The 27989-nt window shown below is 38.2% G+C and overlaps 5 protein-coding genes across 7 annotated transcripts; 2 read left to right on the top strand and 3 right to left on the bottom strand.

Annotated features, from left to right (window-relative positions):
* Positions 1-558: 558 nt before the first annotated feature.
* LOC117128212 (glutathione S-transferase T3-like) lies at positions 559-3867 on the bottom strand. 2 transcript variants are annotated; one of them, XM_033280144.1, is made up of 2 exons: positions 3636-3867; positions 559-3444 (listed from the first exon to the last, which is right to left on the bottom strand). In XM_033280144.1, exon 2 carries the CDS (start codon positions 2430-2432, stop codon positions 1644-1646), a length of 789 nt encoding a protein of 262 aa, XP_033136035.1. In that variant the 5' UTR covers positions 2433-3444; positions 3636-3867; the 3' UTR covers positions 559-1643. The 2 variants fall into 2 exon arrangements, with proteins under 2 accessions (XP_033136035.1, XP_033136036.1); XM_033280145.1 differs by having other exon boundaries at positions 559-2946; positions 3027-3835.
* A 1088-nt stretch (positions 3868-4955) lies between these two features.
* Positions 4956-5879, top strand: LOC103842328. Its single transcript, XM_009118940.2, has one exon. The coding sequence runs from the start codon at positions 4956-4958 to the stop codon at positions 5877-5879; it is 924 nt and encodes a 307-aa protein (XP_009117188.2).
* Positions 5880-11013: 5134 nt separating this feature from the next.
* Positions 11014-27125, bottom strand: LOC103841690 (receptor protein kinase-like protein ZAR1). 2 transcript variants are annotated; one of them, XM_009118239.3, is made up of 10 exons: positions 23405-24551; positions 14429-14947; positions 13532-13672; positions 12985-13365; positions 12760-12864; positions 12489-12629; positions 11937-12140; positions 11753-11845; positions 11558-11669; positions 11014-11468 (listed from the first exon to the last, which is right to left on the bottom strand). In XM_009118239.3, exons 1-10 carry the CDS (start codon positions 24350-24352, stop codon positions 11425-11427), a joined length of 2688 nt encoding a protein of 895 aa, XP_009116487.2. In that variant the 5' UTR covers positions 24353-24551; the 3' UTR covers positions 11014-11424. The 2 variants fall into 2 exon arrangements, with proteins under 2 accessions (XP_009116487.2, XP_009116483.1); XM_009118235.3 differs by lacking the exons at positions 11014-11468; positions 11558-11669; positions 11753-11845; ... (4 more) ...; positions 13532-13672; positions 14429-14947 and adding an exon at positions 21586-22478 and having other exon boundaries at positions 23062-27125.
* On the top strand, positions 16992-18743 carry LOC103841687 (SUMO-conjugating enzyme SCE1). Its single transcript, XM_009118237.3, has 5 exons — positions 16992-17244; positions 17335-17418; positions 18035-18187; positions 18266-18379; positions 18474-18743. Exons 1-5 carry the CDS (start codon positions 17176-17178, stop codon positions 18534-18536), a joined length of 483 nt encoding a protein of 160 aa, XP_009116485.1. The 5' UTR covers positions 16992-17175; the 3' UTR covers positions 18537-18743.
* LOC103841686 (protein GIGAS CELL1) lies at positions 18996-20797 on the bottom strand. Its single transcript, XM_009118236.3, has 3 exons — positions 20611-20797; positions 20092-20455; positions 18996-19694 (listed from the first exon to the last, which is right to left on the bottom strand). The coding sequence occupies exons 2-3, from the start codon at positions 20437-20439 to the stop codon at positions 19299-19301; spliced, it is 744 nt and encodes a 247-aa protein (XP_009116484.1). The 5' UTR covers positions 20440-20455; positions 20611-20797; the 3' UTR covers positions 18996-19298.
* Positions 27126-27989: the final 864 nt, after the last annotated feature.

Below are 27989 nucleotides of genomic sequence, written 5' to 3'. Positions count from 1 at the left end.
TAGTATTGATATGAATTGTAAAAATAGCAATTTTAAAAATATTCATTAATAACTAAAAATAATTATTTGATAGCAATATGTTTTCTGAAATTCTAAAGAGTAGATAATTATAATAGGTTATATGACAGTAATTTACTTTTTTTTAATCTTAATCAAAATTGTAAAAGAGTATTTAATATTTTTATTTTATCTTTTAATTGTAAATAAAAGGGAGATTTATAAAATATAATGTTTTTCTTTTTAAAAGAATCATAGCAAAATAAAACTTTAAAGACTTATTTAATAAAATATTAAATTAGTACAAAAGAACATGTATAATGTTGTCATTGATTCGATCGGTGTATTTAATTTTTATTTTTTTTACTTTTTATTTCTTATTTCGGATTGTGTTCAGTTTAAGTGTTTACGTATATTATTTTCTCTAATCCTTTGTATAAAGTTTATAACAACTAATCTATACAACATGATTATAAAATACAAATATTAACTTGAACTTATGTATGAAAACGAGTTTCAATTATAAAATAAATCTCAAACAATATATGCAAAAAAAAATCATAATACTATAATAAAATGATTTATTTTTTTATGGTTTTTATTAAATTAAAACATCAAACAAAACCCGTTGCAACGCAACGGGCTCATATCTTGTAATTATATAAAAGTTGTCCTAAGAATATAAAAGTTGTCTTAATAATTGTCATAATTATATTTTTATTACATAATCTTTTACTTTTGTGACAATATAAAAGTTGTCATAATGCTATAATTTATTTTCATAATCTTTTCTTTTTTTTCATATTCTATTTTTTCTTTTTTTTTTTAGCATTACTCTTACACTTTAGTCTATAAAAGTTGTCATAACATTAGTCTATAAAAGTTGTCATAACATTAAATTTTGTTTTATACATTACTCTATCATTATTACTCTATAATCTATTTTATACATTACTCTATCATTATTACTCTATAATCTTTTCTTTTCATAATCTTATAATTTTTTCATTACTAAGTTGTATATTACACCTTGTTGTGGATCTTTGTGTGTGTCTCCGTTTGTGAATCACCTTGCAGCGAAATGGGAATCACTTGAATGTGTCGGCTTCCTTCAGAACTGGTACTAAATGGGAATCACTTGAATGATCTCGACTTTTTAGCATTTACAACTAAACATTCTTATCTCAGTCAATACAAAGAGAAGTGCTATAAGAGAATGAACTTGCTAGAGAGTAATAAGTGAGAGAAGTGCTATTTCATATAATGATACAATACAAACATATATAGAGAGTTTGAAACCATATTACATAATCCGTGAATCAAGTTGTGACTGATACAATACATACTAAGACAATCCGTGAATGAAATAAGTGTAGCAAGAAACAAAACACTACACTTTCCCGTGACCAAAGATGGTCTACAGTCCAACTACCCCCAACATTAAAAAAAAAACTAGGCTTCAAACTTTACCGACTGATCAACTCCAACACCTTCACTCCAACCCGTGACCTGCACTCTCTGACCTGCAAAAGAAAATAAAACCCAATCAATAATTCATGTTAAGCATCGAATAAAGTTAAGCTAAGCAACGTAAACATTCCATCCGATCACGCTAAGCAAAGCAACAATACAAGGCACTAACCAACTCAAAGCATTTCACCAATTAGTTTATACTTAAGGGATTTTTCTTGATCAGAAAGAGTTTCCTCATTTTTGCCAATGAGACGATCAAGGATCTTTTGTTTAGAAATGTTATTTTTCAGAGCTAGCATGGTTTCTATTTGATCATAAGCTGCTTCATTCCCGTGTTTCTTGCGCTTGGCTGCTTTGCTCGCCTTTACACCAGGAGGCCTCACCTCTTCATCGTCACCCACCACCTCCGGACATGCTTCCTTCCTCTTCTCCTTTCCACCAACTTTCGACAACGCGTGTGACCTCCATTTCTGATCAAATCTCAGCTCCCTCCAACAATGTTCAAGTGCGAACTTGACATTAAAGTCATTGAAGAAGATGTCATGTGCAGCTTTCATGACATCATTCTCATTTTGCCCGCTTGTCTGCTCCTTCAAAGCGGCTTCATGGCAACCAACGAACTTGCACACCTGCTCATTCACCCTTCCCCACCTCTGCTTACATTGACTGCATTCTCTAGGAACGGCGCCAATGAGCTGAGGGCTTGAGTTAAAATACTCCTCTATTCTCTTCCAAAACGCCCCTGCCTTCTGCTCATTAGCGACTATGGGATCCTTGCTCGTGTTCAACCAAGCGCTAATGAGCACAAGGTCTTCTTTGACAACCCACTTTCTTCTTTCTACAGGTTTAACTAACCCGGGTGAGTTACCAACTGCCTCAGCAGAGTCCACGTCGTGTGGGGGACTGCTCTGCGAAGCTAAAAGGTTAACAAACCCGGGAGAGTTGTAGGAGAAAGGATCCATTATCTTTTGGGTTTGGTTTGTTGTTTAAATGTTTGTGTGTTTTTAGTTGTGGATTTGCTATGTTTTATAAACTAGTTTTTGCTTTCATTTGAGATAATTAACTAAAGCAGAAGAATTAAACAAACTCTACCTACCACAAGTACTTCACAAACGGCAGTGAATACACATCAACTCACTGGAAAATATTAACAACACCTAAGTACAATCTATTGAGAGTTCACAGCAACCAACAACCAACAAAAAATTAATTAAAGATTTTTAAAAGTTGTAGTTAGTGTTCTAGTTGGAGTTGTAGTTATTGTTGTAGTTATCTTTTAAGCTTTCATCACTTTTAGTTAACTTATTAAATAGCTAAACTGGTTATACCAATCAACAATTTGTAACAGCCATTTTCGAACTACATCTAAAGTGGGGTTCAGTCTTACCTTCGGTTTCATTCGAAGCAGACCTTCTCCAACGTAGCAACCTGCACGGTGAGGTCATCTACCTGCTCAGAGAGCATTTTAACCTGATCCTGGACATGTAAACATCAAACAAAAAGTGTTAGTCACGCAAAACATACCACACAAGTATTGAAAATGTGTTGTCACTAACCTCCAGTCTGTCGATCAGTTTACAGAGATTCGACGACCCCAACATCACTTCTTCAGCCTCCACCACCCGCTTAGTCAACCTTTCGATCTCCTCCTGCACACCTATCACCCAAGGCTGACGATAGTGGAATCCATCAGCCTTGGTTACACCATAAACAAATATCAGACACTCTACAATTTGCAAACCCATAAACGATAATCAAAGCGTTTAAAATCAAACTTACCTCGTAGTTCTTGCATGTGAAGAACCGCTTCCCCGGAAGAGTGTCGTAGTCGTCCTTCCGGCGAACGTCATCGATGATTCTCCCACCACATGGACACCTTTTGGGAATCCCGTACTCTGAATCGCTGACGAACCCTAGCATGTTTATGTGATCTTGTTGCCTCTTTGAATGTCTTCTCTCCTCTGCCGGATCCATCTGTGACAGAAATCAAATTATTAGCACATAATTAAGGAAGAATATGAGTAAATGAACCCTCAATCGAACTCCCATAACCATTAAAAACCCTAAAAAATAAAATCCCCAAATCGATTTAAAATCACCCCATCGCAAATCCCTATCGCACATAAAATCTACGCTACCACACCTTCAATCTACTCAATACTGACCTAAGAGTGTGGAGAAGAGAAAACGTAATCGATTTGATGGAGAAATAACGACGGAATCGCCACGGCGTGGATTATCGCCTCGGAGAGAAAAAACCCTAGCTTTTTTCACTGATGAGAGAAATGAACTGGTTCACGCGTATCCCCTCCTTTCTTCCTCATCGACGCGGAAAGGAGAAGCCACTCACCGCCCGACGCGTGGCTTGAACTCGCCTCTTACGGGTTCAAGCGTAAGGCCCGGTTCGTCGATTAAAACCCATTTTTCATTTTTTTTAAATCAATCGGGCCTAAGAACTCGAGCCCACGACCCCCTCATGATCCCTTGATGCGCATGGTCTAAGAGGACAAAAACGAGGAATTGAAAAAGCCAAAAGGAACAAATATAAAACATGACCAAAGCAGAAAGAAAATAATAATATAAAGCAAAAAGTGTTAGATAATAAATGATTATCCAATATAAAGATAATGTTTATCCTTTTGTAGTAAAATATTAATTACTTCTTGGTGAAGGCAATAGTTGCCGACTTACTCTCCCTATATATATGTGTTCTCTGATCAAATTAATTGAAATCACAAGTTCCATAATCCATCTCTCTCTCGTCCCTTTACAAACATCTGATCTCTCTTATCGATCAAACAAATATATTAATAGATATAAACTACTCTTCACATTTATTTACAACACGTTATCAGCACGAGGCTCTGACCAACTGAAGTTTATCAATCCAAAAGTTCTTAAACCAGCCGAGGTAATGTTTAAATTTATGTATTTCAATACACTTAATTTATTTAAATTTTATTATTGTTTCGGAGTGAGAGGCTGGACCTTCTCCGTTCGGGATGATAGGCGCTGCCTTCCCCGACTGATCGTTATGGTAGGCTATGCCTTCACGATCAGAGAAACATGTGGTAGGCTTTGCCTCCGTAAATAAAAAGGTCAAAAATGGTAGACTAAGTCTCCTCGGACCTTAAAATAAATAAAGTCAAAATGGTAGACCATGTCTCCTCGGACTTTGAAAAATGATCAATATGGTAGTCTATGATTCCTCGGATCATGTGGTAGGCTGAGCCTCCCGATTTTATTTATGCTATTTAAATTCCTGCAATTTAAATTTCTGCAATTTAAATTTCTGCAATTTAAGTTTATGCTTTTATTTTATGCCTTTAATTTCTGCATTTAAATTATGCCTTTAAATTCCCGTTTTAATTATATTTATATATTATTCTATGAATACAGTTATCATGTCGAATTTGACAAAGTTCGAAATTAATGCCCTGGATATTACGGGAAATAATTATATGACCTGGGCAGTGGGTGCAAAAATGCACCTGAGAGGAAACGGGCTTTTGGAAACCATCGATAGTTCAAAAACGGTGTCGGATGAGAAAAAGGCTAAAGCCATGATATTTTTACGACACCACATCCATGATGGTTTAAAGGATGAATATATTACGAAAGAGGATCCTTGTGACCTCTGGAAATCTTTAAAAGAGAGGTTTGATCACCAGAAATATGTGATCTTACCGAAAGCTAAACACGAGTGGATCCATCTCCGGTTCCAGGATTACAAAAGTGTTAGTGAGTTTAATTCCGCGATGTTCGGAATTACTTCGAGGATGATGTTATGTGGAGAGAAAATAAGTGATTATGATATGATCGAGAAAACTCTCTCCACGTTCCATCCTGAAAATGTAATCCTGCAGCAACAGTACCGGGTGAGTGGATATACCCGTTACTCGGAGTTGATGCAAGTCCTCCTTGTAGCGGAGCAGAATAATCAACTCGTGACTTTAAACCATCAAGCTCGTCCCACTGGATCTGCTCCATTCCCAGAAGCGAATGTTGCATCATCCAGTTATGATAATAGGAGAGGACGAGGTCGTGGACGTGGTGGAAACCGTTATCATGGTCGTGGAAGAGGACGAGGAAGAAGATTCTGTCCCTATGATGAAAGAAATAATAAAGACTTCCAGGAAAATGAAAGGAATGAAAAGGGCCAGGATGATAAAAGGCAAACGGGAAAGGTTTGCTACAGATGCGGCATGAAAGGTCATTGGGTACGTAACTGTCGTACGGCAAAACATTTAGCCGATCTGTATAGAGAATCCCAAAAAGGAAAAGAGAAAGGAAGAGGTGAAACTAACTTCATCTCTGATGAACCTGGGCCATCCTTTCATGGTTTAAACGATGATACTCATCTCGACGTATCAGACTTTCTGGTTGAACCAGAGAGTATCGATGAGTGATATAAATTGATGTGATATAAGTAGACTGTATTATAGTATCTATATCTTTTGTTGTAAGATATATGTTATGTTTGTTATGTTTAATGTTTAATAATATATGTTTTATGAATATTTTAAATTCAGAAAGAATGCCAAATTTTGAGACTATGGATGGAGATTTGTGTTTGGCAGATAGTGCGTCAACGCACACGATAATCAAAGATAAGAAATATTTCTCCAGTCTCAAAATAAGAGATTACGCTGGAAGCGTAAGTACAATATCTGGTAATGCAAAGATTATTATGGGCTCTGGAAGAGTGAAATTTTCAATGCCAGGGAGAACGATATTTGAAATAAGTTATGCATTGTATTCCCCCAAGTCTCATAGAAACTTGTTAAGTTTTAAGGATATTCGAAGAAATGGATATCATATTGAGACTATGAATAAAAATGGCATTGAATTTCTTTGCATTAAGTCCTAGAGAAAACATATACTTGAAGAGTTAAGAATGTTATCCTCTGGACTATATTGTACGAAAATAACCATGACTGAGTCCTATGCCGTGGTAAACATGAAGTTTACTGATACATTTAAAATATGGCATGAAAGGCTAGGACATCCTGGTTCAGTCATGATGAGAAAGATAGTGCAAAATTCGAATGGCCATCCGTTGAAAAACGGAAAAATTTTGCAAACGGGCGAGTTTACATGTAATGCATGTTCTCAAGGAAAGCTTATAACTCGGCCATCACCAGCAAAAGTAGGCAATAAATCACCAATGTTTTTAGAAAGAATACATGGTGATATATGTGGGCCGATCCACCCACCGTGCGGGCCGTTTAAGTATTTCATGGTATTGATTGACGCATCTAGTAGATGGTCAAGTGTGTCTCTTTTGACGACACGAAATACGGCTTTCGCAAAGTTCATTGCCCAGATAATAAAGCTGAGAACGCAGTTCTCAGAGTATGCCATTAAGAAAGTAAGGCTTGATAATGCTGGTGAATTTACATCGCAAGCTTTTGATGATTATTGTATGTCAACGGGGATTGATGTGGAACATCCAGTCCCCCATGTGCATACACAAAATGGCATGGCCGAGTCATTGATAAAACGGTTGCAGTTGATTGCAAGACCGTTAGTCTTGAGAACAAAGCTCCCAATTTCTGTATGGGGTCATGCTATATTGCATGCGGCTGCACTGGTTCGGCTAAGACCAAGTGCATATCATAAGTACTCCCCTTTACAATTGGCATCTGGACAAGAGCCAGATGTATCCCATCTCCGTGTCTTTGGGTGTGCGGTCTATGTTCCGATAGCTCCGCCACAAAGAACAAAAATGGGCCCACAAAGGAGATTGGGAATTTATGTGGGTTATACGTCACCAAGTATAATAAGATATCTGGAATCAGTAACTGGTGATATGTTTACGGCAAGGTTTGCCGATTGTCATTTTAATGAGGATGAATTTCCAGCGTTAGGGGGAGGAATTAATAGAATTCCTAAAGAGATTACATGGTGTACACCGTCGTTGTTACACCTTGATCCCCCTACGAATCAAAGAGAGCTGGAAGTTCAGAAAATTGTGCATTTACATAATTTGGCAAACCAGTTACCAGATGCGTTCACAGATACGAGAAGGGTGACAAAGTCATGTATACCCGCTGAAAATGTTCCATCCAGAGTTGATGTTCCTAAAGAACAAACTGATGGAAATAAAATGAATGAACCTAGGGTTCAGTTAAAGAGAGGGAGGCCAGCGGGTTCTAAAGATAAAAATCCCCGAAAGAAAAAGAAATTGGATGAACAAAGTACGGTTCTAGAAGAACCTGATATTGAAAGATGTCTGAAAGAAGACATAAATAGAAAGGTTCTAGAAGAACCTGATAGTGAAAAATGTCTGAAAGAAGACATAGATAAAGATGATCCAGATGACGAGAAGGGAACAGAAAAGTATGAGATTTCCATCAACTACGCCCGAGATGAAAAGATATGGATCAGAAATAAGATAAAAGATGTTGATGGAATGTTCTCCTTTTCTGTGTCCAAAGAGATCGATCATGAAAATGATGATCCCGATCCAAGGTCCATTTTAGAATGTCAAAAAAGACATGATTGGGAGGAGTGGAAGAAGGCCATTCAAATTGAATTACTCTCCCTGAATAAAAGAAATGTCTTTGGACCTATAGTCATAACGCCTGAGAATATAAATCCTGTTGGGTATAAGTGGGTATTCGTGAGAAAAGTAAATGAGAAAAATGAAGTAACACGATATAAAGCCCGATTAGTTGCCCAAGGTTTTTCTCAGAGACCGGGAATTGATTTTGAGGAAACGTATTCCCCGGTAATGGATGCAATTACGTTTAGATTTTTGATGAGCCTAACGGCGTCTAAAAATCTTGAAATGCATCTCATGGACGTTGTGACTGCATATTTGTATGGATCGTTGGATAACGATATATACATGAAACTCCCTGAGGGATTGAAATTGCCAGGGGCATTGAAAGAAAAATCCAGGGAGATTTTTTCAGTCAAGTTACAGCGATCACTTTACGGATTAAAGCAATCCGGACGCATGTGGTACAATCGCTTAAGTGAATATCTTTTGAGTAAAGGATATGTGAATAATGCGATATGTCCATGCGTTTTTATAAAGAAATCGTCATCTGGCTTTGTGATCATTGCTGTATATGTAGATGACCTGAACATAATTGGAACTCAAAAGGAGGTTGATGATGCTCGAACTCATATGAAAGAGGAGTTTGAAATGAAAGATCTCGGTAAGACAAAGTTTTGTCTTGGGCTCCAGATAGAGCATCTCCGAGAAAGAATATTTGTGCATCAATCAAACTATACGAAAAGGTTATTGAAACGCTTTCGTATGGACAAAGCAACTCCTTTGAGTACTCCAATGATTGGTAGAACTCTCAATGTTGAGAGTGATCCTTTTAGGCCCTGCGAAGATAGCGAGAACATATTAGGTCCAGAAGTACCTTATATGAGTGCTATCGGTGGGCTGTTATATCTTGCAAACTGTACCAGACCAGATATAGCTTTTGCTACTAATCTACTGGCGAGATATAGTTCTGCTCCTACTCGCAGACATTGGGACGGAATAAAGCATTTATTTCGTTACCTCCAAGGTACAGTTGATTTAGGGTTAATGTATTATAGAAAACCCGAGTTTGGTATGGTTGGTTTTGCAGATGCGGGATACTTATCAGATCCTCATAAGGCTCGATCGCAAACCGGCTATGTTTTTACAATTGGTGGAACCGAGATCTCTTGGCGGTCCCAGAAACAAACTCTGGTTGCGACATCTTCGAAACATGCTGAAACTATTGCGCTTCACGAAGCATGTCGAGAATGTGTGTGGCTGCGGTCAATGAGTCACCACATACAAGAATCAAGCGGAATAGTGAACGAGAAAGAACCAACGAAAATATTTGAAGACAATTCGGCTTGTGTTGCTCAACTTAAAGAAGGCTATATCAAGAGCGATAGAACAAAGCACATCCCTCCAAGATTTTTCTCATATATACGGGAGCTCGAGAAAAATAAAGAAATGGACATCGAATATGTACGGTCATGCGACAATCCAGCTGACTTGTTCACAAAAGCTCTTCCGACTACAATATTTCGAAAACACGTCTACGGTATCGGAATGCGACATTTGCATGACCTGTGACAAGAAAGCTAGATCCACTATTCTCAGGGGGAGATTACGTGCAGTGTACTCTTTTTTCCTTGTCATGGTTTTTGTCCCAATGGGTTTTTCCATGACTAGGTTTTTAACGAGGCACTACGTAATACAAATTGGATAATCAAGGGGGAGTGTTAGATAATAAATGATTATCCAATATAAAGATAATGTTTATCCTTTTGTAGTAAAATATTAATTAATTCTTGGTGAAGGCAATAGTTGCCGACTTACTCTCCCTATATATATATGTTCTCTGATCAAATTAATTGAAATCACAAGTTCCATAATCCATCTCTCTCTCGTCCCTTTACAAACATCTGATCTCTCTTATCGATCAAACAAATATATTAATAGATATAAACTACTCTTCACATTTATTTACAACAAAAAGCTTTTTTTTTTGTCATTATAGAATTGTGAAAAAACAAATGCTCCCGTCAAAGGACGAGAGAAGGTCCAAACCAACGTATCAAAATAAAGAAAACCAAAAGCAACACTCCAATAGGAGCAAAAGAAACCAGAGATAAAGAGACCCGAAGTAAGCAAGCTCCACGTACTGGAGCCCTTCATGCTAGTGCTTCCTGGCCAATCTGGGTAGATAACCATGCAGGACAATTCCTAGCGACGTACGATTGGTACCTTTGATCCCTTGTCACACTTACTGCAATTAAGTTGGCAATAAAATTACACGAGCTTGGTACATAACTGATTTTGGCGTCTCTGATGAAATATATCACCGATAGGGTATGAGAGACCGACTGAAAATCTCCAAAACGGAGAAGTGGCTGATCCATTGCCCTTTTTAACCTCAAGAACGGAGAATTCAAATACCACTTTCTTTTGTTTGAGATCACGCATGGCTTCAGCTGCCCAATGTAGAGCCATTACGTTGGTTTGATAAAGCGACCTAACATTAGAAAAAGCTCTTCTGCTGTGAGATAAATCTTTAGTGGAATGTTATGTGCAGATAAGTTAACGTGGTGATGCGTTTAGATTCCAAACTACAAATCAGGCTGGAGGGGTCTGGCCGTGCGATGCGGAGCAAGTAAGAGGCCCATTACGAGCAAGAAGAGATCGACCCAAGGAACTGGAGATCGCAGAGCGGATGTGGAGATCGCAAAATCTATCCGCTATAAAAAGAGATCGATGCATACGAAGAAAAACACGTTGAAAACCCTAGAAAGAGCTATGTTCATACATCAATTTTGTTTTCACATTTCTCTTATCGATTTCGCCTCATTTATTTACTTTTATTCATCAATAAAATTCATCTTTGTCTACTCAAAATTAATTACATTGTTGTTTTCTAAAGACATCATTGCCTACATCATTTTATTTTCCATAAATTAAACTCTCGATAACTATCAGCTATCAAATACTTAGTGTAGATTGATCTACAGTAATCATCATCTTGAGTTTGAGATTAAAACATCAACATAAGCATCATTAATATATACACTATCTATCAAAGCATTGAGTAATATGGCAATTAGCAAGTCCTTAAAAACTCTTTAGTGAGTAATTCTTCACCTACCTGCTTATGCTACTGCAAACAGTACCAGTTCAAGGAACACATCATGTTCTGTCCCGAAAAGAGGACAAAAACGAGGAATTGAAAATGTCAAAAGGAACAAAGATTTAACATGAACAAAGCATAAATAAAGAAAACAATAATCTATAGGAAAAAGCTTTAGTGGAATGTTCTGTGCAGATAAGTTACGTGGTGGTGCGTATAGATTCCAAACTACAAATCAGGCTGGAGGGGTCTTGGGTTTCTTCACTACCAGCAAATATGCCAAAATGATCGAGAGAGAGAGCTCTACAGAAACGAGACATCTTCCATTTGGTTCATTTGTTCATTATTAGTCACCTTGTAGGCAGTAAAGCTGCCTTATATTTCCACTTGCTGTAATATTCACACCAGAGACATAGAGATAGTCAAAAACCTAATGATGCATATAAACTTTGTGTGGGGATTGATTTCGAATTTCTTACCATAGAGCCAGTCTTTGAAATACACATGGAGTGCGCTTGATAGCTCCTTTTTCCGGTTTTCTTCCAGAGGCGTTTCTCTTAGCGATCGTCTTGTTTCTTCCAAATTCTTAAGCTGGATGAAACCAAAAGTGGGAGAGTTAAAGAAGATGCGGACAAGTGCTTCGTTTCTTACTATAAGAAAACATAAAAACATACGTTTCTCTGCTGAGCTGCCATATAAGGGTCTGGCAATGGAAATGGATTGTCTTTAGTCGAACCAATTTCCTCGCCGTTAAACCAGTTTGGGATCTTCACCACAAGTAAACACGTGATTAGATGTTTCGTGAATATCATTTACCAGTTATTGGAGTCAAATGAGACTAGCAAAAAGAGAGTCTACCAAAAAGTTAATGAACTGGTCAGGGTCTACACAAGCAGCTGATTCAGCCTGTGCATCAGCAACACCGGCAGGATGCGACAGTGAGTCATGTGGATCCACTGCTCCCAGTGCCAATGGTTTGTCCCATTTGTTGATAGTTGCCTCAACCCCTACCTCGCTCATGTGCTCCTCCAAATGAGAGTAATATGTATTATATGGAGCGACCTGGAACAAAATCAAACAATTTTTTACAAAACCTTGTAGTTACTAGAACCACTAGATATCAGACAGTGTTTGTTTTTCCAGTAGCGAAAGGAAACCTGTGACACCCTATCAAGCAAACATAAGACCAAAGAGGTGTTTCTTAACCAATATAGTGAGCGAAGATGTTTCCATTAAACACAGTTCACATGTCTCGAAGAGCATACTAACCAAAAAAACCTACTAAAAAATCTCACATCTTCACTAATTTTGGTTTTGTACCATAAAGGTGTGGAAGAGTTGCGTATGCACGGTAAAGTATAATATGAAACTTGTAAAATCAACCCTCGAACTTAGAGAGGGAAGCTTCACCTGCAGTTTGTGGTTATCACCAACAATTAGTGGTCGCTGATTGACTCCCAAGAAGAATACACATTCACGGCAATTGGCAATGCACACACGTTTGGCAGCTGCAATCACATGAACTCTCTCACAGTGCTCAACCCTTAATGCCTGCAAAAAGAAATCAGAAAACAGATGTGCTGCATCTTTTAGTAAAATTCGGCAGATATAATAACCTGTTAAAACTTGACTTGAATATCTCCTTTAAAGATAGAGTGGAACGGAGTATTGTGTCCGATACCTTGCCAACAGCTCCCAGAACTATAGTTGTATCAGAACATCCATGCACAGTTGCATATCTCAATGGCGCCAAAAGATAAATAACAGAATCATGGCAATTGACAACCTGCAAATACACATAACATGTAGTTGCCATGAGTGCACAGAGAGACTGTATAACGCAAGTCGACTGGAGCAGGGAATATTCTAGCTATAGTAAAAAGTAAGTCATTTTTCTTAAGCGAACCTTCACAGATCTACCCCTAAGATCGGAGGCCTGCTTAACAAGTGAAGTCTTGGAGACTCCTTCTATTAAACACGGGCCTCTATCACTAGGTGCAACCTTGTTCGGAGCTTCACAAGCATCTGACATAGCATCATCTTGATCAGAGGCATTAGAAGGCCCGTTCTCTTTCCCAGAAATTCTCTCAGTAATGCTTTCTAAGGCAGAAGCTATGTTTTGCAGAAGCCAGTCATGCACTTGCGAAGCAGGGACGGGAACAGCAGGCATATCCGGATCAGAATTTGCGAAAAAAGGAGTAGCTTGGCTCAGTGGAGATACATCAGATCCCTTGTCGCCAAACTGAACAAGAAAACCCAGGTGCTCAAAGGCCTCCATAGAGAGAACCTGAAGGATGTAGGTAAAACAATTAATAGTTTCAACATCATGAAACAATCATCTAGCTTGAAAATTGTATTCTCTCTCATTCCCTCAAAACTTCTCATCCCAGGATTCTCAACGTTAGTAACTAACAGACTAATCGTAACAAAGATATTGAAATACAAGCGCATACCAATGATTCTTCTCCTTCTCCTTCTACAGGCTCTGCAAGGAGAGAAATGATATTTGCTAAATGTTTTTGTAGATATGACAACTGATGAGCTTCATCATCTGCTTGCGACGGCATAAACCTACGGCTGTTGCTGCGAACAAGCTGCAAAATGATCAAAAAAAATAATATAGCTAACGCTTTAGACCATGTGATGTGGAATGGAGACTGAAAGTCAAAATACTGTTGAAACACGGACAAGAACAGTTACTGTTGAAACACGGACAAAAATAAAACACAGATGACTGTATTCTAAAAGACACAATAAAACAGCCCTACCACAAACAAGAGTAGTGACTGAAAGTCAAAATAAAAGAACACATCGCATTATCACCAAATAAATTACTTCGAATAACCAATCATAACAAGGCACAGCGAAAAAAGAAACAGAACTGAAACCCCATAACAAAGCAAGCTGGCGACTGTTTGACTTCAGCCTATAGACTAACCATACTGACAATTAAGAGAAGATAAAAAAAAATGAACAGGCTACTCAAATGCATAGGTACATACAACCAAAAGCATATGTCCATAGCAAATGTATTTCAACTACATAGACGTTAATATTAGCATTCTTAGTTACTTCAAATAAATTGATACGACAAGACAGCACTCCTCCACCACAAGATGACTAACAGTTCCATTGCATTTGAAGCAAATAAGACAATATGCATAACCACCATCTCCAATTGAGTATTACTACGAACATATATCTAACGCACTACATCCATAATCAACTCAAAGAACCGCCCAAGTTTCCAATTTCGCCTAACTCTTAAGTTCAAGGTACATCAAAACCAAAACTTTTAACATGCATTGCAAAAACTAGAGTTGAATTCAATTCAAAGTAAGAAACTTTGCCTGAATTGGAGACAAGGCAGACAAGTAGCCATCAAAAGCCGAAGTCGAAGGCCACACATCAGCCACCGCCGCAGAGTCCTTATGCGTCCTTGGCAGCAACTTCTTATACGACTGAATATACAGAAACAACACTAGATCCCTCAAGTCAGCTCCCACGGACTCAACCTCCTCCGGTTTCGCCCCAACCAGAGGATCACCCTCGGAGTGAAGCACCGAGCCGAGCGTCTCGAGGACGAGGCGCGCGTGGTCGCCGGAGATCTGGAGAGCGTCGGCGATTGCGCCCGATCCGACGCGGTTGTTCGACGCGGCGTCGGCTAGCTTCTGCTTCACGGGAGCTAGGGTTTGGATCGGGTCGGCGAAAACGAGCTTCTGGATCGGGAGGAGCCCGTGCTCGAAGGAGACACGTCGAGGGTGGATTGTTGAATTCGGGTTCGGGTTTGGGTCTGGAGGAGGTGGGGATTGGTCGATGAGGTCTTGGTCTTCTTCGATCATGGCTCCTTCGTGTGTGAAGTTGCAGATCTTTTCTTTGGGTGACGAATCATATGGGCATTGAAGGGGGAAGAGAAGAGGGGAGAGTGTTGTAGTGCGGGCACGTGTATGCTATTAATCTACGTCTTTGTTTCTGTCGCCGTCGGATTAAACCGTTGATCAGAACTGTGACACGTCAGACGAGAATGATTCCCTTTTCATATTTTCAAAAGATGCAGTTTATCATGTAAACTACTAACACATACTCTTTGATTAAATTGTTTGAGAGTAGTTGAAGAAGAATCGGTCACACATCAAAGGTTCCATGTATTATATGCATTTTTCAATGGCGTTTGGCTAAGCTTTTAACGAAGGGGATATGTGGTCAATGGGCCATTCAGTTTGGGTCAAGAACGTTACAACCTCATTTGGTGGCGAATCGGTTGTTGAACAAATGCAGTATCTTTACGTTCGTGTTGTCAAGGTTTAGCATTATTAAATGGTATCCAGTTTAAAACTAGAAGGTAACAACGACACCAAACCAAAAAAAAACCAAAAACAAAGACAAGCTAAGTAAATGTGACGAGGGCCTTTCTCCTTCATTTTCATGTGCCACCGAGGGTACGACGTGCCATGACCAGCGACGCCAGTGCATTGCCTCTAACATATCCACTCTGATATGCATAGGTCTCCTTTGCCATTGCGGCCTCCATATGGGAGATCTTCAGTTGGGCAACTCGTAACTGATTCAGCAACTTCTGTAAAGTCACCGGTGCAGAGTAGCCCGAAATAAAGGCAGAGTAATCCACCACTGTCGACACAGCATAACCACCAGATATCTCACCGCAGTCGGCGATCGTCACGGGCTTGGAAGGGTACACAAACTCATTCCCGACCCTTTCCCCAACGCGAGCCATCACATCAAGTCCGTCCAAAACCCGTCCAAACGCGCGTGCTGGACGTCGTCGTCGTAGTCTGGGCACTCCTTCATGTGGAGCATGAACTGAGATCCGTTGGTGCCCGTAGAGAGGATGCCTGGACGGTCGTGCTTCCTGACTCAGTCCTCCTTGGGGAACTGTTGGCCGTAGATTGACTCGCCTCCAAGTCCGTTACCGTGAGTGATGTCCCCGCCGAACCAAATATGATAGTTCCTTTGTAGTGGAGCGGCATGCTGGACTCCCCTATGCCTTTCTCGCAGGTACAGAGAGCCCGAAAGTTCTCCGCCGTCAAAGGGTTCGTGTCGGCGAAGAGCTCTATCACGATACGCCCGACCGTTTTGGAGCTGACGGAGATGTCGAGCAAAACTCTAGGTTATTCGCCATGATCACAGGTTTTAGGATTTCTACGATGCTGATTTTGCAAGCATCAATTTAAAAAGACAAGCTTTAGTAGGGAGATCACAAAAGTTAATGGGCCCAAATTAGTTTTATGGGCCACGTGAAAAGTGGGATACGACTCATGCTAACTCTAGGCCTGGTGGTTCGGATCTAGACCAATCGACAATCGGTCCGCATTCTTTGAGTCCTAAACATTTAAATTTAAGAGGTAGTTATAAATTTTGGATTCGAATACAGATTGGTTCTTTTCGGATCTTGATCGATCCGGATTTATAAATAAAATACATATAAACTACCCATAATTTTCTGGTCCGGAAGTATTTACAACCCGAAAAGGACACAAAATATCTGTCAAATTTAGTCGATATAAATATCTAAATTTTTACAAGATAATTTACAATAAACTATTAACAGTTAAAATAAAACATTTTTAAACTCTAAATTTTATAGATAAAACTTTAAATAATTCTACAAAATAGTAATAAAGATTGTTAACAAAAATATATTTCAACGAAATTATAAAATAAAATATGGAAAATAGAACACAAAAATCATAGTTTTGGATATTTATGTTTTTAACTCGAGTATGAATTAGTTTTTATTGGATCTAGTCTATTTCGATCGATTCTTTTCGATTCCGAATCCATTTGGATCAGTTTTTTTCGGTTCTGATGTTTTCGGATAAAACTTTTTTGAATTTAATAAATACTTGTAAATTTTCGATTCGGTTTTGATCCGGTACTTTCGGTTTTTAGATTTAGATCTAGATAAAATGTCTAGTCTTAGCTAACTTTTTCATCGCGTAGGTTTCACGCCACATTTTCCATTTGACTTTTTATTCTTGTTACTTAAGAATTGGCCGGTCAATTTAATTAAAGGAAGTAGAACGAAAGGACATTCATCCACCGCGGAATCTGGAGAGCAGAAGTGAGAGAAAGAGAGATGGCTAGTGGAATCGCTCGTGGTCGTTTGGCTGAGGAAAGGAAATCGTGGAGGAAGAATCATCCTCATGTACTTATATTCTTCTTCTGTAAATTTCCATTTTTGATCCGTAGGTATGGTTTATGGTCTCTGATTCTTCTTTATTGATGGTGAAATTAGGGGTTTGTGGCGAAGCCGGAGACTGGGACTGATGGGTCTGTGAATCTAATGGTGTGGCATTGCACTATTCCTGGTAAAGCTGGGGTAAGTGTGTAGGTTCTGTTTTGATGATTATTTGTTGTGAATGCGCTTAGTAGAAAGAGTTGCTGTAATCTCACTATTTATCTTCACCTGTGATGTTCTGACTTTGGTCTAGAAAACGACATTGAATCTGAACTCTGATATCTATCTTACACTTAGTTTGAGATTTAATTGGCTATCCATTTCTTTAGTATTATTCGTAGCTACTTGACACGACACTGTAGACTGATTATATTGTCTCAGTTATTCTTTAACCTCACTATTTATCTTCACTTATGGTGTTCTGAATTCAAGCTTTTGAAATTTTGGTGCATAAATGTTGTGGTCTTGATCTTGTTTTTTTGCATTTGAACTTGGCTTATTTAACTTGGTTCATTGCTAATAAGAGTTTTAGTGCTAATCATTATGTTCGTAGTATAATTAGCTATTTTACACGACACTGTAGACTGATTGTCCCATTATTTGTTGTGAATGCGCTTAGTATCTGAACTCTGATATCTATCGTACACTTAGTTTGAGATTTAATTGGCTTTTAGATTTCCTCAAATGGTTGCCTTGGTTGGTTGATAAGAGTGATTGCTAGGGGTTATACTCATAGTGAATTTGCTTGACACTACAGACTGATTGGGAAGGTGGATACTTTCCATTAACGATGCACTTCAGCGAGGACTATCCGAGCAAGCCTCCAAAATGCAAATTCCCACCAGGCTTTTTCCACCCTAATGTCTATCCATCAGGAACAGTCTGTCTCTCCATCCTTAACGAGGATTCCGTAAGTACACTCTTTTCTTCATGACCAAATCGATCTTCATCATGCTCTCAACCTCCCTGTTGTTAAAATGTTGATTAGGGATGGAGACCAGCCATCACAGTGAAGCAGATTCTTGTCGGTATTCAGGATTTACTTGACACCCCTAACCCCGCTGACCCTGCACAAACTGATGGTTACCATCTCTTCATTCAGGTACTTACTCTAATTGATGGCATAGTTTATGAAACATATGAACCAAAGTGATTGTGAGAGTTTATGATACTGATGGAGATTCAAATATCTGCAGGATGCAGTTGAGTACAAGAAAAGGGTTAAGCTGCAGTCCAAGCAGTATCCTCCCATTGTCTAAAAAAACCTCAGAACAAAAACTTTGAATCTCTTGTGGTCTTTGTGATTTGTGTTTTGATGTCATTTGGCGATTGAAAACTCTTCATTTTGGCACCTTTGAGACACTACTATAACCTCTTTTATTTTCATGAAAGAAAAACATCTCTTATTCTCTCCGTTAACTTGTTAATATTCTTGGTTATTGAATCAGTTGGTGTTTACTTCTTTATACATTATACATTAACTATGTTCTCTAATCCATTATGTTTTTTAGTTTTTACCAATTAAATCTGATGTCTTATTCTCAATTCTGGCGAAATCTTTTTATTTGGTGATGAAGAAAAAATACTTATAATAACTTAAGCTACTGTGATTCTAAAATTCAATTGTATTTGTACATCAAAAGCTTAATATATGACATCTTAATTATTCTCTGAACTTGAAAGTAAACAAACTAGCAAAGCTAAGGAATAAGGATTCATACCAACTCACAATTATTCAACGCAACAAGAGCGAGATTCATCTACAAGGGAAAAATGTCTACAGTGGAGACTCCAAACATTATATGTGTAAAACTATCAAAACTATATTCATCAGTAGATGATTCCAGATCTTACAAAATCATCAACAAGATGATTGAACTTTTCTAGTAGATTGAATCATAAGAAAATGATATACGCAAGGACTTGTAGAAGACATATCATCAGAAGATGATAATGATTGATTTTGATATCATCAGAAGATGATGTACTTCCCTCTGGTGTCTCTTCTCCTAAGTGTGGGATCATCGCATCGACATCAAAGTCTTGACCCTCTTCTCCCGCTCTTGCCGTTTTGCAAGCGGAGTGCTCTTCAGTTTCTGAATCTCCGCCATCACAATCTTCTCCACCACGTCGATAGAATTGAGTAGCTTCTTCTCGGGAGTGATGAACCCTGCTTCTTCATCCTTCTCAGATATCTCCTTTGTGATGTCAAGCAACATCTTGTGGACTTTAGCAGTTGATGGAGGGCAACTACGCTTCAATCCCACAGCTGGAGCAGGTGTCACCATTACGCAATTGTGCTCATCTTCCGCCAATGCGACCGGAGTTTCAAGAAAACGAACTTGTTGGTGAGATGGAGTCTCACCCCCCAGGGCACTCTCTACTCCCATACCAGCTCTTCTTTTTCTCTCAATAGCCTGAAATTGACATAGCCATAAACAATACAAATCGCCAGTACAAGAAGAGCTACGATTCAGACACAAACCAATCATCATTAAGGTGGAAAAGGAAGTGGTAAGAGACCCAAATGTGGAAACTTAGACTCAGCAAAACCCATTGTCAATCTAACCAAGCTGCAAACAAACCCCTTATCAGACCAGAACGAACACACAAAAGGCTAAGCAAGCTTTTGGCTTTATGATTCATCTTACACAAAAACGCTTACTTCAATGGATTCATACACAAACCAATCACAATTCAGCTGAAAAAGGACTAAGAGACCCAGTGATGAAACTAAGAGACAGCAAGACCATCCTCCATCTAACCAAGCTGCACCCAAAACTGATTTATAACCAGAAGGGTTAGTCAATATACCCGCATAATGTGAGTTATATCACGTAGAGGCGTCCTTGGGTACCAAGAAGGTAACAAACTCCCTGAAGCACCACCTCTTCCACGCCTAGGCAGATTCTCTCTTCCCTGAGAGGATCTAAACGGACTCTGACCACTCCCATGACCAGGCCTCCACGAACTGTAGTTGCCTCCAATCAAAGATCCAGGCTGTGGATACACCCGAGAACCCGACGGCAATCTGCGAACTGGATGTTCCAACACACCGAGACCTGACGCTGGCTCGTCGAGCAACACACCGTGACTGCGTCTGTTGGCAAATATCGCCGCGTAATCCACCGGCTTCTCCAATCGATCTCTCGCCTCCGCCATTTTCAAGATCCGGTGGCTGAAAAAAACAAGAATCAGATTCGTCAATTAGAGAAATCTCAAGTTCAATTCCGAATCCGTCATTTTCAATATAAATCTCAAGAAATTCGATTCACAAGAACGGTGTTAAAGTCACTAATAGGCAAATCGAAGGGATGGAGATTTGTTAGTTACCTCTGAATCTTCAGTAGGCGATTGATGAACTGGTGAGACTCTTGAAGCGGCGAGTATTCTTGGGGAAGAGAGTGAGTGAGTTACGATCTCTCAGAGGAGCGGGATTATAAAACAAATCAAAACGTTGGCACGTGCGAGAGAGAGAGGAGAGGCGCTCACCTAGTCACGTGTGTGGAGAGAGCAATTTCGAAATTCGAATGAGAGGCGGGATAAAACGCAAGTAAACCTACCTACCGTTCCTGGTTTTGGAGATTACGGTTTTGCCCTTCGATAGCCTTAGCTTTGTTGTTGTTGTCTACGTGCGAGTCTACTTGAGCTTCTGTGCTTGTTGCTAAACGAACCGGATCATTTAACCGTTCACGGACGGATACAGATCTGACCGTTCTTTTTGCTAGTGTAGTAGCCGACACTTATCTAAGCTAAGAAGTAACGTTAGATTCGAAACGTTAATAATTAATGAAATTGTACAAACCTGGTGTTTAGAGTAATTACATTTTTAAAATTTTACTCTAATCTAGCTTAAAGCATAATTAACGCGGCAGATTAAGTGGGTTTCTTAGTGGTGGGTCTCATTATTTTTGCAAAAATTGATTTTTAGCAGTGTGAAATAAAGACTGATTTTGGAAGAGTTTTTGCATTGTTCGCGGGTGGGTCCTATCGACACGTGACGACCCGTTGATTGGTTTGCTTTTTAAAACTTTTTTTTAGATAAAAAAAATTATAAAAAACAGATTCACGGTTCGTTAATGATGGTCTTAAATCTTGGATGTTAAAAGTCTTTCTTTTTCTTTTTCTTTTTTTTTCTTCAGAAGACGTTACATCTAATTAATCTCTTTTAATAAAAAACAACATGTGATTCTATATCATGAAACTCGCCTCGTTTTATACAAATTTGAAATGGTTGGTCAGATTGTGTGTTTTAAAACGTTGGTAACAAGTCATGAGATTCTTACAACGTTTGTTGAAATAATCATGTTTGAGATCTTTAGAACATGAAAAACTTAATGGGAACATTGTTTTATTACAAACTTTGTTATTGTTATCAAGATGATAAACAAACAACAAACCATTTTAATTGATAACAATAACCCAATGATCAAGAACCCTAAACCCTTCAACATGGCAAAACAAAGAAAAGCACAGCTTCTCGAGAAGCAAGACATGATGGTGCATAAATTTTACACTCGGATTTGCAAAACTTCCTTGCTTTCTCAGCTATTAGTCTAACTTGATTCGACCAAGACTTTCAGATACTGATCTCATCCTGGGACGAACCTCTGGATCCTTCTCCGTGCAGTTCAATGCGACATGAATGGCTGCAATCACTTGCTTCTCTTCATAACCTTTGTTTATAACCTCTTGGTCTAAAATCTCGTCCAAATGCTTCCCTTCTTTAAACCAACTCCTCACAATACACACGAGCTCTTCACCATTGTTTTCAGATGAAACATTGGGCTTACGACCAGTCAACAACTCCATTAAGACAACACCAAACGAATACACATCGCACTTCTGAGATAATTTGCAACCAGAAGTAGCTCGAGCCTCTGGTGCAAGGTAAGCAACCGAGGGAGATGAGATTCTTGTCACCACTGTAGCAGAGGTTAAGAAGGTTTGGTCTAGGCTTTGCCTTTTTGCGGATAACGAACCGGTGAGTTTTGAGTAGCCAGAGACTAGACGTGTTAGACCAAAGCCTGAGATGCGAGGCTGCAGTTCATCATCGAGCAGGATCTTGGTTGATTTTAGGTTTCCATGGACATACTTTCTGGGGCTGTACTCGTGTATATACATCAACCCACGAGCAGTTCCTTGTGAAATACGTAACCTTTCAGGCCAAGATAATGAAGGCAGAGTATTTGAGGATCCTCCTACAAAACAAAACCAAAAAGTCAACGATGAACAACAAAATCCAAAAACTTGGCAACTGTTTATCATAAACAAACATCCCTCAGAGCTTAATCTGACTCCTGTACTGTCTCATTAAACACTGTTTAAACTGATCTTAAACCAGAAATGTTATCTCATGCAAGTCAATACAAACAAGACCGTTACACTACTTCCCAGTGTTCTCTCCTATTTCAAAACTAATCTACAAAAACAAAACGAATTTAGTTGCTGCTTCCGACAAGAAGAAAGATCCAAAGCTTGTCTGAAACTAAAACAGTTAATTACCACACATGTGAACTAGTTCAGAAAGATTATGAATGCGAAAGGAACAAGAGGAACACGCCAATCAAAACAATAGAATCAAACAAATACTCAAAGACAAAAACTTTATATACATAGATCCAACCATCAACTCGATCAATAACACTAACTCCCAAAATAAACCTAATCTTGTCTCTTCTCTCAATCTCAATCAAACCTCATAAAGGTAAAGCAAAACAACAAAATAAAAGAATAATAATTGTAATTAGTGGTTAAACTAATGATGAAGTTAACAACCATTACCATGTAAAGCAGAGTACAAGCTGCCATTACGTATGTAATCCGTGATCAAAAGCCTCTCGTCCTCTGCATAGTAATAAGCTCTCAGCCGTACGATATTCGGATGGTGGACCCTACCGATCGCCTCCACCTCATTTTCAAAATCTTTCCTCCTCCACGTGGCGTCCCCGTCGCTGAGCCTTCTAACGGCGACGACGGTTGACGTCGAAAAAGTCGCCGCCACCGTTCCCGATCCCATTCCGGCGACTACTCTGTACACAATCCCGCTTCTGCTCTTCCCCACGACGTAAGCAGAGGCTCTTAATAGATCTTCAAGCTCTAGCTCGAAGCCTTCGTCCATAGCAACGAGCTTACCTTTCTCCTCCTCCGGTGGCGCCGCCGTGTTCTCCGATTTGAACTCACCGGAGCTCTGTTTTCTTCGAATCAGCCATACGGAGAGGGAAACTACTCCGATCACGACGGAGAATCCGGTTATCAGTGAAACCGTTACGGTTCCGGTAACCGGTTTATTATTTTTTTCCAAAATCCGGTTTGGTTTTCTGTTAAGGATTTGCGAGCCTTCCGGTTTAGGAGCGACGAGCTTTGGCTCTCTACAGAGCTTCTGTAACGGAAAGCCACAGAGGTCAGAGTTTCCGGCGAACGCGGTTGGTCCTTGGTTCAACAGAGAGCCTATCTGAGGTATTTTTCCGGTGAGATTATTATGGCCGAGGTCTAAGCTGACGAAGACAGGGAACCGGCCGTACGACGGCGGAATTTCGCCGGAGAATCGGTTGTACGAGAGGTTGAGTGTGCCGACGAGGCTTCCGAGTTGAGTGAGCGACTCGGGGAGTGAGCCGTTGAGGCGGTTGGAGGAGACGTCGAGATGAGTGAGATTCTTGAGGGCTTTTATTTGGGCCGGGACTGGGCCGGAGATTGAGTTGTGGGAGAGGTCGATGTAACGGAGGTTAACGGCGTTGAAGAGACGAGTGGGGACGGGTTCGGAGAAGTTGTTGCGGCTGAGTTCGAGTCTTGTGAGCGAGTCGAGGAGTCCGAGTTCGGAAGGGATGTAGCCGGAGAGTCTTCTTCCGGAGAGAGTGAGGGAGGTGACTCGGCCGCGTGTGCAGGTGATGCCTGGCCAGTGGCATGGAGTTTGGTCGGATTCGGACCAGGAAGTCATCACACGTGTCGGGTCGTGACCGACCGCGGATTTGAGTGCGAGAAGAGATAGGCCATCGTGGTTTAACGACGAGGATAAGGTGATGAAGTGGTAGAAGAATAAAGAAACAAGAAGTGAAAGGAGTCGAAGAAGCTGCATTTTTCTTTGATTATAATAAGTTCATGCAACGAGGAGTTGCAGATAAAGAGATGAGCGAAGAAGAAGAAGAAGACGAAGGAGAAGAATGTGGGTGATGATGGGTTCTAGTGTACCAACGTGGTGTAATGTAGACATGGGAAAGTTTTTTTGAATTCTTGTGAGAGCTTCAAGTATGTTGGAGGATGTGACAAAATTTGAAAATATAATAATAAAATAATAGTGTTATTTGTTTGGTTATGGATTTGTTAAATCCAATGTCTGTTTAGTCATTGACTGATGCAGGTGTGTTGCTTTTCTATAAATGTCTGTGCTTTTCCAAACTATTTTAAAATTCTCATCAGTGTTTTTGGCCAAAGATGGTGATGTCGATGATCATTGGATTTGGTTTTTGTTGGAAAATGGACATGACTGGGTTTTTCAGGAAGTCGAGTCTCCCGACAAGATTTTGAATTTGAGTTTGTATTAGTAGATAGAGCAGAACGTATAACTGATATAAGCTCTAGCCATTATGTGACTGAGGCTCAGTTAGCTAGTAGGAACATTACATGTCTTCACCAGCCAAAATGATATAAATAATTGAACATAATAAGCTCGTGGGATTGACGTGAAGGGTAGCTATATTTCTAGGAGCGAACTCCATCATGTTATCAAACTTTATGAAATTATGTGATAATCCGTATAATTTAAACACATACCAATGACACTTACACAAACACTGATGAGAACCTTGTAGTTTGAACTCTGATGATTTCACAATATGTGGCACATGGACTATAACGAACCCATTGAAATTTTTATTCAAATTAAAAGTAAAAAAGAACTACATAAAAGTAACAACTCTAAAGGCATTCATCATCAGTTCATTACACAAACATTTTCAACATAAAGAAGCATTTAGAACATCATTAACAAGATTTATGACTCAGTTTCTCATACATAAAATAACAATAACAATACTGAAGTAGAGATAGAAAAAATGTTTTAAAACGATCTTTTTCATGGCAAACAAATTTTACTCGTAAAAGTTAACATTACAAAATTAATATTCAGACCTTCTAAAAAAAATATTACATAAGAAAATATATGCGTCATATATTGAAAAAAAATATACAATGAAAAAAAAGTTTAACAGTGTTCCAAAAAAAAAAAGTTTAACAATGCTTTATGAAAGGAAGCCTTACTCGCTAGTGAAAAAAAATCAATCTTTTATTTCCTTCTCGTGACATTTTTCTGATGCAAAATATGTGTTTGTCTAGACACTTTTGACTATAATTCGTAATAACATGAAACATTATAAAACGCAATGATTCTGTTAGATGGTGGGATCGACCAGCAAAGGGATCACTACCACGACAGTGGGGTGTTCCAGCTGAGTGATCCGAGTTCTAAAAAACACTGCATCGCGCTTGAATAATTGTTTGGCTCTCGCTCAATACCCAATGAAATACCTTAGGCTAGCTTCTTGTTAAATTGAATCAATCTCTAATTTACTTGTTTTCCGCGTCACCAATTGAATTGAAAATCATTTTCTTCTTAGCTTAATATTGAAATTTATAAGAGTAAAGTATAGACTGATCCTCTGGATTAAATCTAAAGTACTATAATCACAACTGTTAACTTGATAGTAGCAAGGATTCATATTTAGTATATCAAGTTTTGGTTCAAAATACAAATTCCTTCGTATCCAGATTGGAAGGTGATTTTATATTGAGTTCAATCGCGAGTTTTGACAATGTTTGTCATTAGTAGTAAAGATGGTAACTTTTTTCCTTATCAAACTCTTTGTCACTGAAATAATGATTATCAAATATTTTAAAAAAAATAAAAACTCACCCAACCCAAAAAAAAAAAACAAATTCAAAGTCATGGTGAATATTTGACCATATCTACATTTTCCTGGAAAGTTTGACTTTGTGATTTTACCAAACATTTTCCCATGGAAATAATCTGATGCCACATTTCAATATAAGAAATTTGTATGTATATTTAAGGATTTACAGGCTTCCTTTGTTTTCTAACACTTTCATATCCACAACCCCAAACTATTTTAAAAATCATTTCAACCTTATTAAGAACATTTCCAATGTAAAACTTTATTTTTTTTCTCTAAAATAGAATAAAAGTAGATATGAAGTAAAAATGTTCTAATCCCATTTCATTTCTCATTCTATTATGGTGCAATGAACAAAAAAAAAAATAGATTACTCTATTTTTATGGAGTAAACTCTATTGTACAGTGAGATATATAGTTGGGTTGAACCATTTTTTACTTCATATCCATTTTTACTCTATTTTAGAATGAAAATTGTAGTTAGGTTGGAGATGTCCTAGAAGTTCAATTTGCCATTCTTTTCATGACATGTTTTCTCTTATTTACCATCCATTCAAAACGTAAATATTTTTTATAACTCTTTTTATATTTCTCTTTTATTTTATTATAAAAACATTTTCATTTCAACTTTTTCTACACATAGTTTCCCCTGAATCTACACTTTTATAAAACAGAAATCACTCACACATATTTTGTAGATAAAAAATAATAAAATAATGATCATTATTGATTTTTTTTTCTATGTATATCATTCACGCCAAATGAATGTAACTTCTGAGCTACGTTGCACAGAAGCTTCATCGGACGTCCGCTTCCCGCTTCGGAATCGGAATCGAAATCAGAATCTTGTGGAAGCTTACGGAATCTCGCTTCCAAAACGCTTCTAAAATATTCTTTTTAAAAACATGTTGGAAGCTTACGATTCCGTTTTGGAATCACGCTTCCATTCCTTAAATCAATAAAAATATAAAATTATAATTTTATTTTATATAAATCTAAATTTTAATAGTATTGAATAGAAAGAATAGAAGTATATAAAAAAATTAACAATATAAATTATCTTTATGCATTGAGGGTTTTAATAAAGATAATCATATATTCAAATATATTATGTCAATTAATTATAAAGTAATAAAAATAATTAATATAATAATTTATTTTAAATTTAATTTATGTGTATTTCACAGTTTTAATATGAAATAATTTGGAAACTATTATAAATGAATAGATGCTTTATTTTAAATTTTAAACATGTAATTTTTAGTTCTAGATTTTTTAAAAAAATTTATATATGTATACGCTTCCAACACGTACCCGCTTCCTAACTTTTTTAAAAATCTCGCTTCCGCGCTTCCATAAGCTTCCGCTTCCACGTATCCGCTTCCGTTTCCATGTAACATAGCTTCTGAGGTACATGTAACACCGAGGCCGACTGTAAAGCTCGATGTGAGGCGCCTGAGTTCCCACCAGGGACTATTGGTAAATGTGTGATAAATCATATTGGCATTGGACATCTTTGTTGTTGCACAGTTGATAATTTATTCAAGTAATCTATAATAATAATTTTTTAATTAATTATCACCAAAAATGTGTTACTTCAACGTTGTAAGCTACGAGTAATGAACGGTGTGGAGTATATCAAGCATATGAAATAATCTTAATATATAACAATAAATGAAATCGTAATAAGTTTTTATACATTTACTACAAAATTTATAGACCTAAGATTTGAAAGTATAATAAAGTCTACCAAGCATAAAATGATTCAGAACATATTTAACCTCATTTAACAGCAAACTATGTAAT

This window comes from Brassica rapa, chromosome A09, assembly GCF_000309985.2.
Source record: "Brassica rapa cultivar Chiifu-401-42 chromosome A09, CAAS_Brap_v3.01, whole genome shotgun sequence".
NCBI lineage: Eukaryota > Viridiplantae > Streptophyta > Magnoliopsida > Brassicales > Brassicaceae > Brassica > Brassica rapa.
The sequence above is the reverse complement of the archived record's forward strand: the minus strand, read 5'-3'. Positions and strand labels throughout refer to the sequence as shown.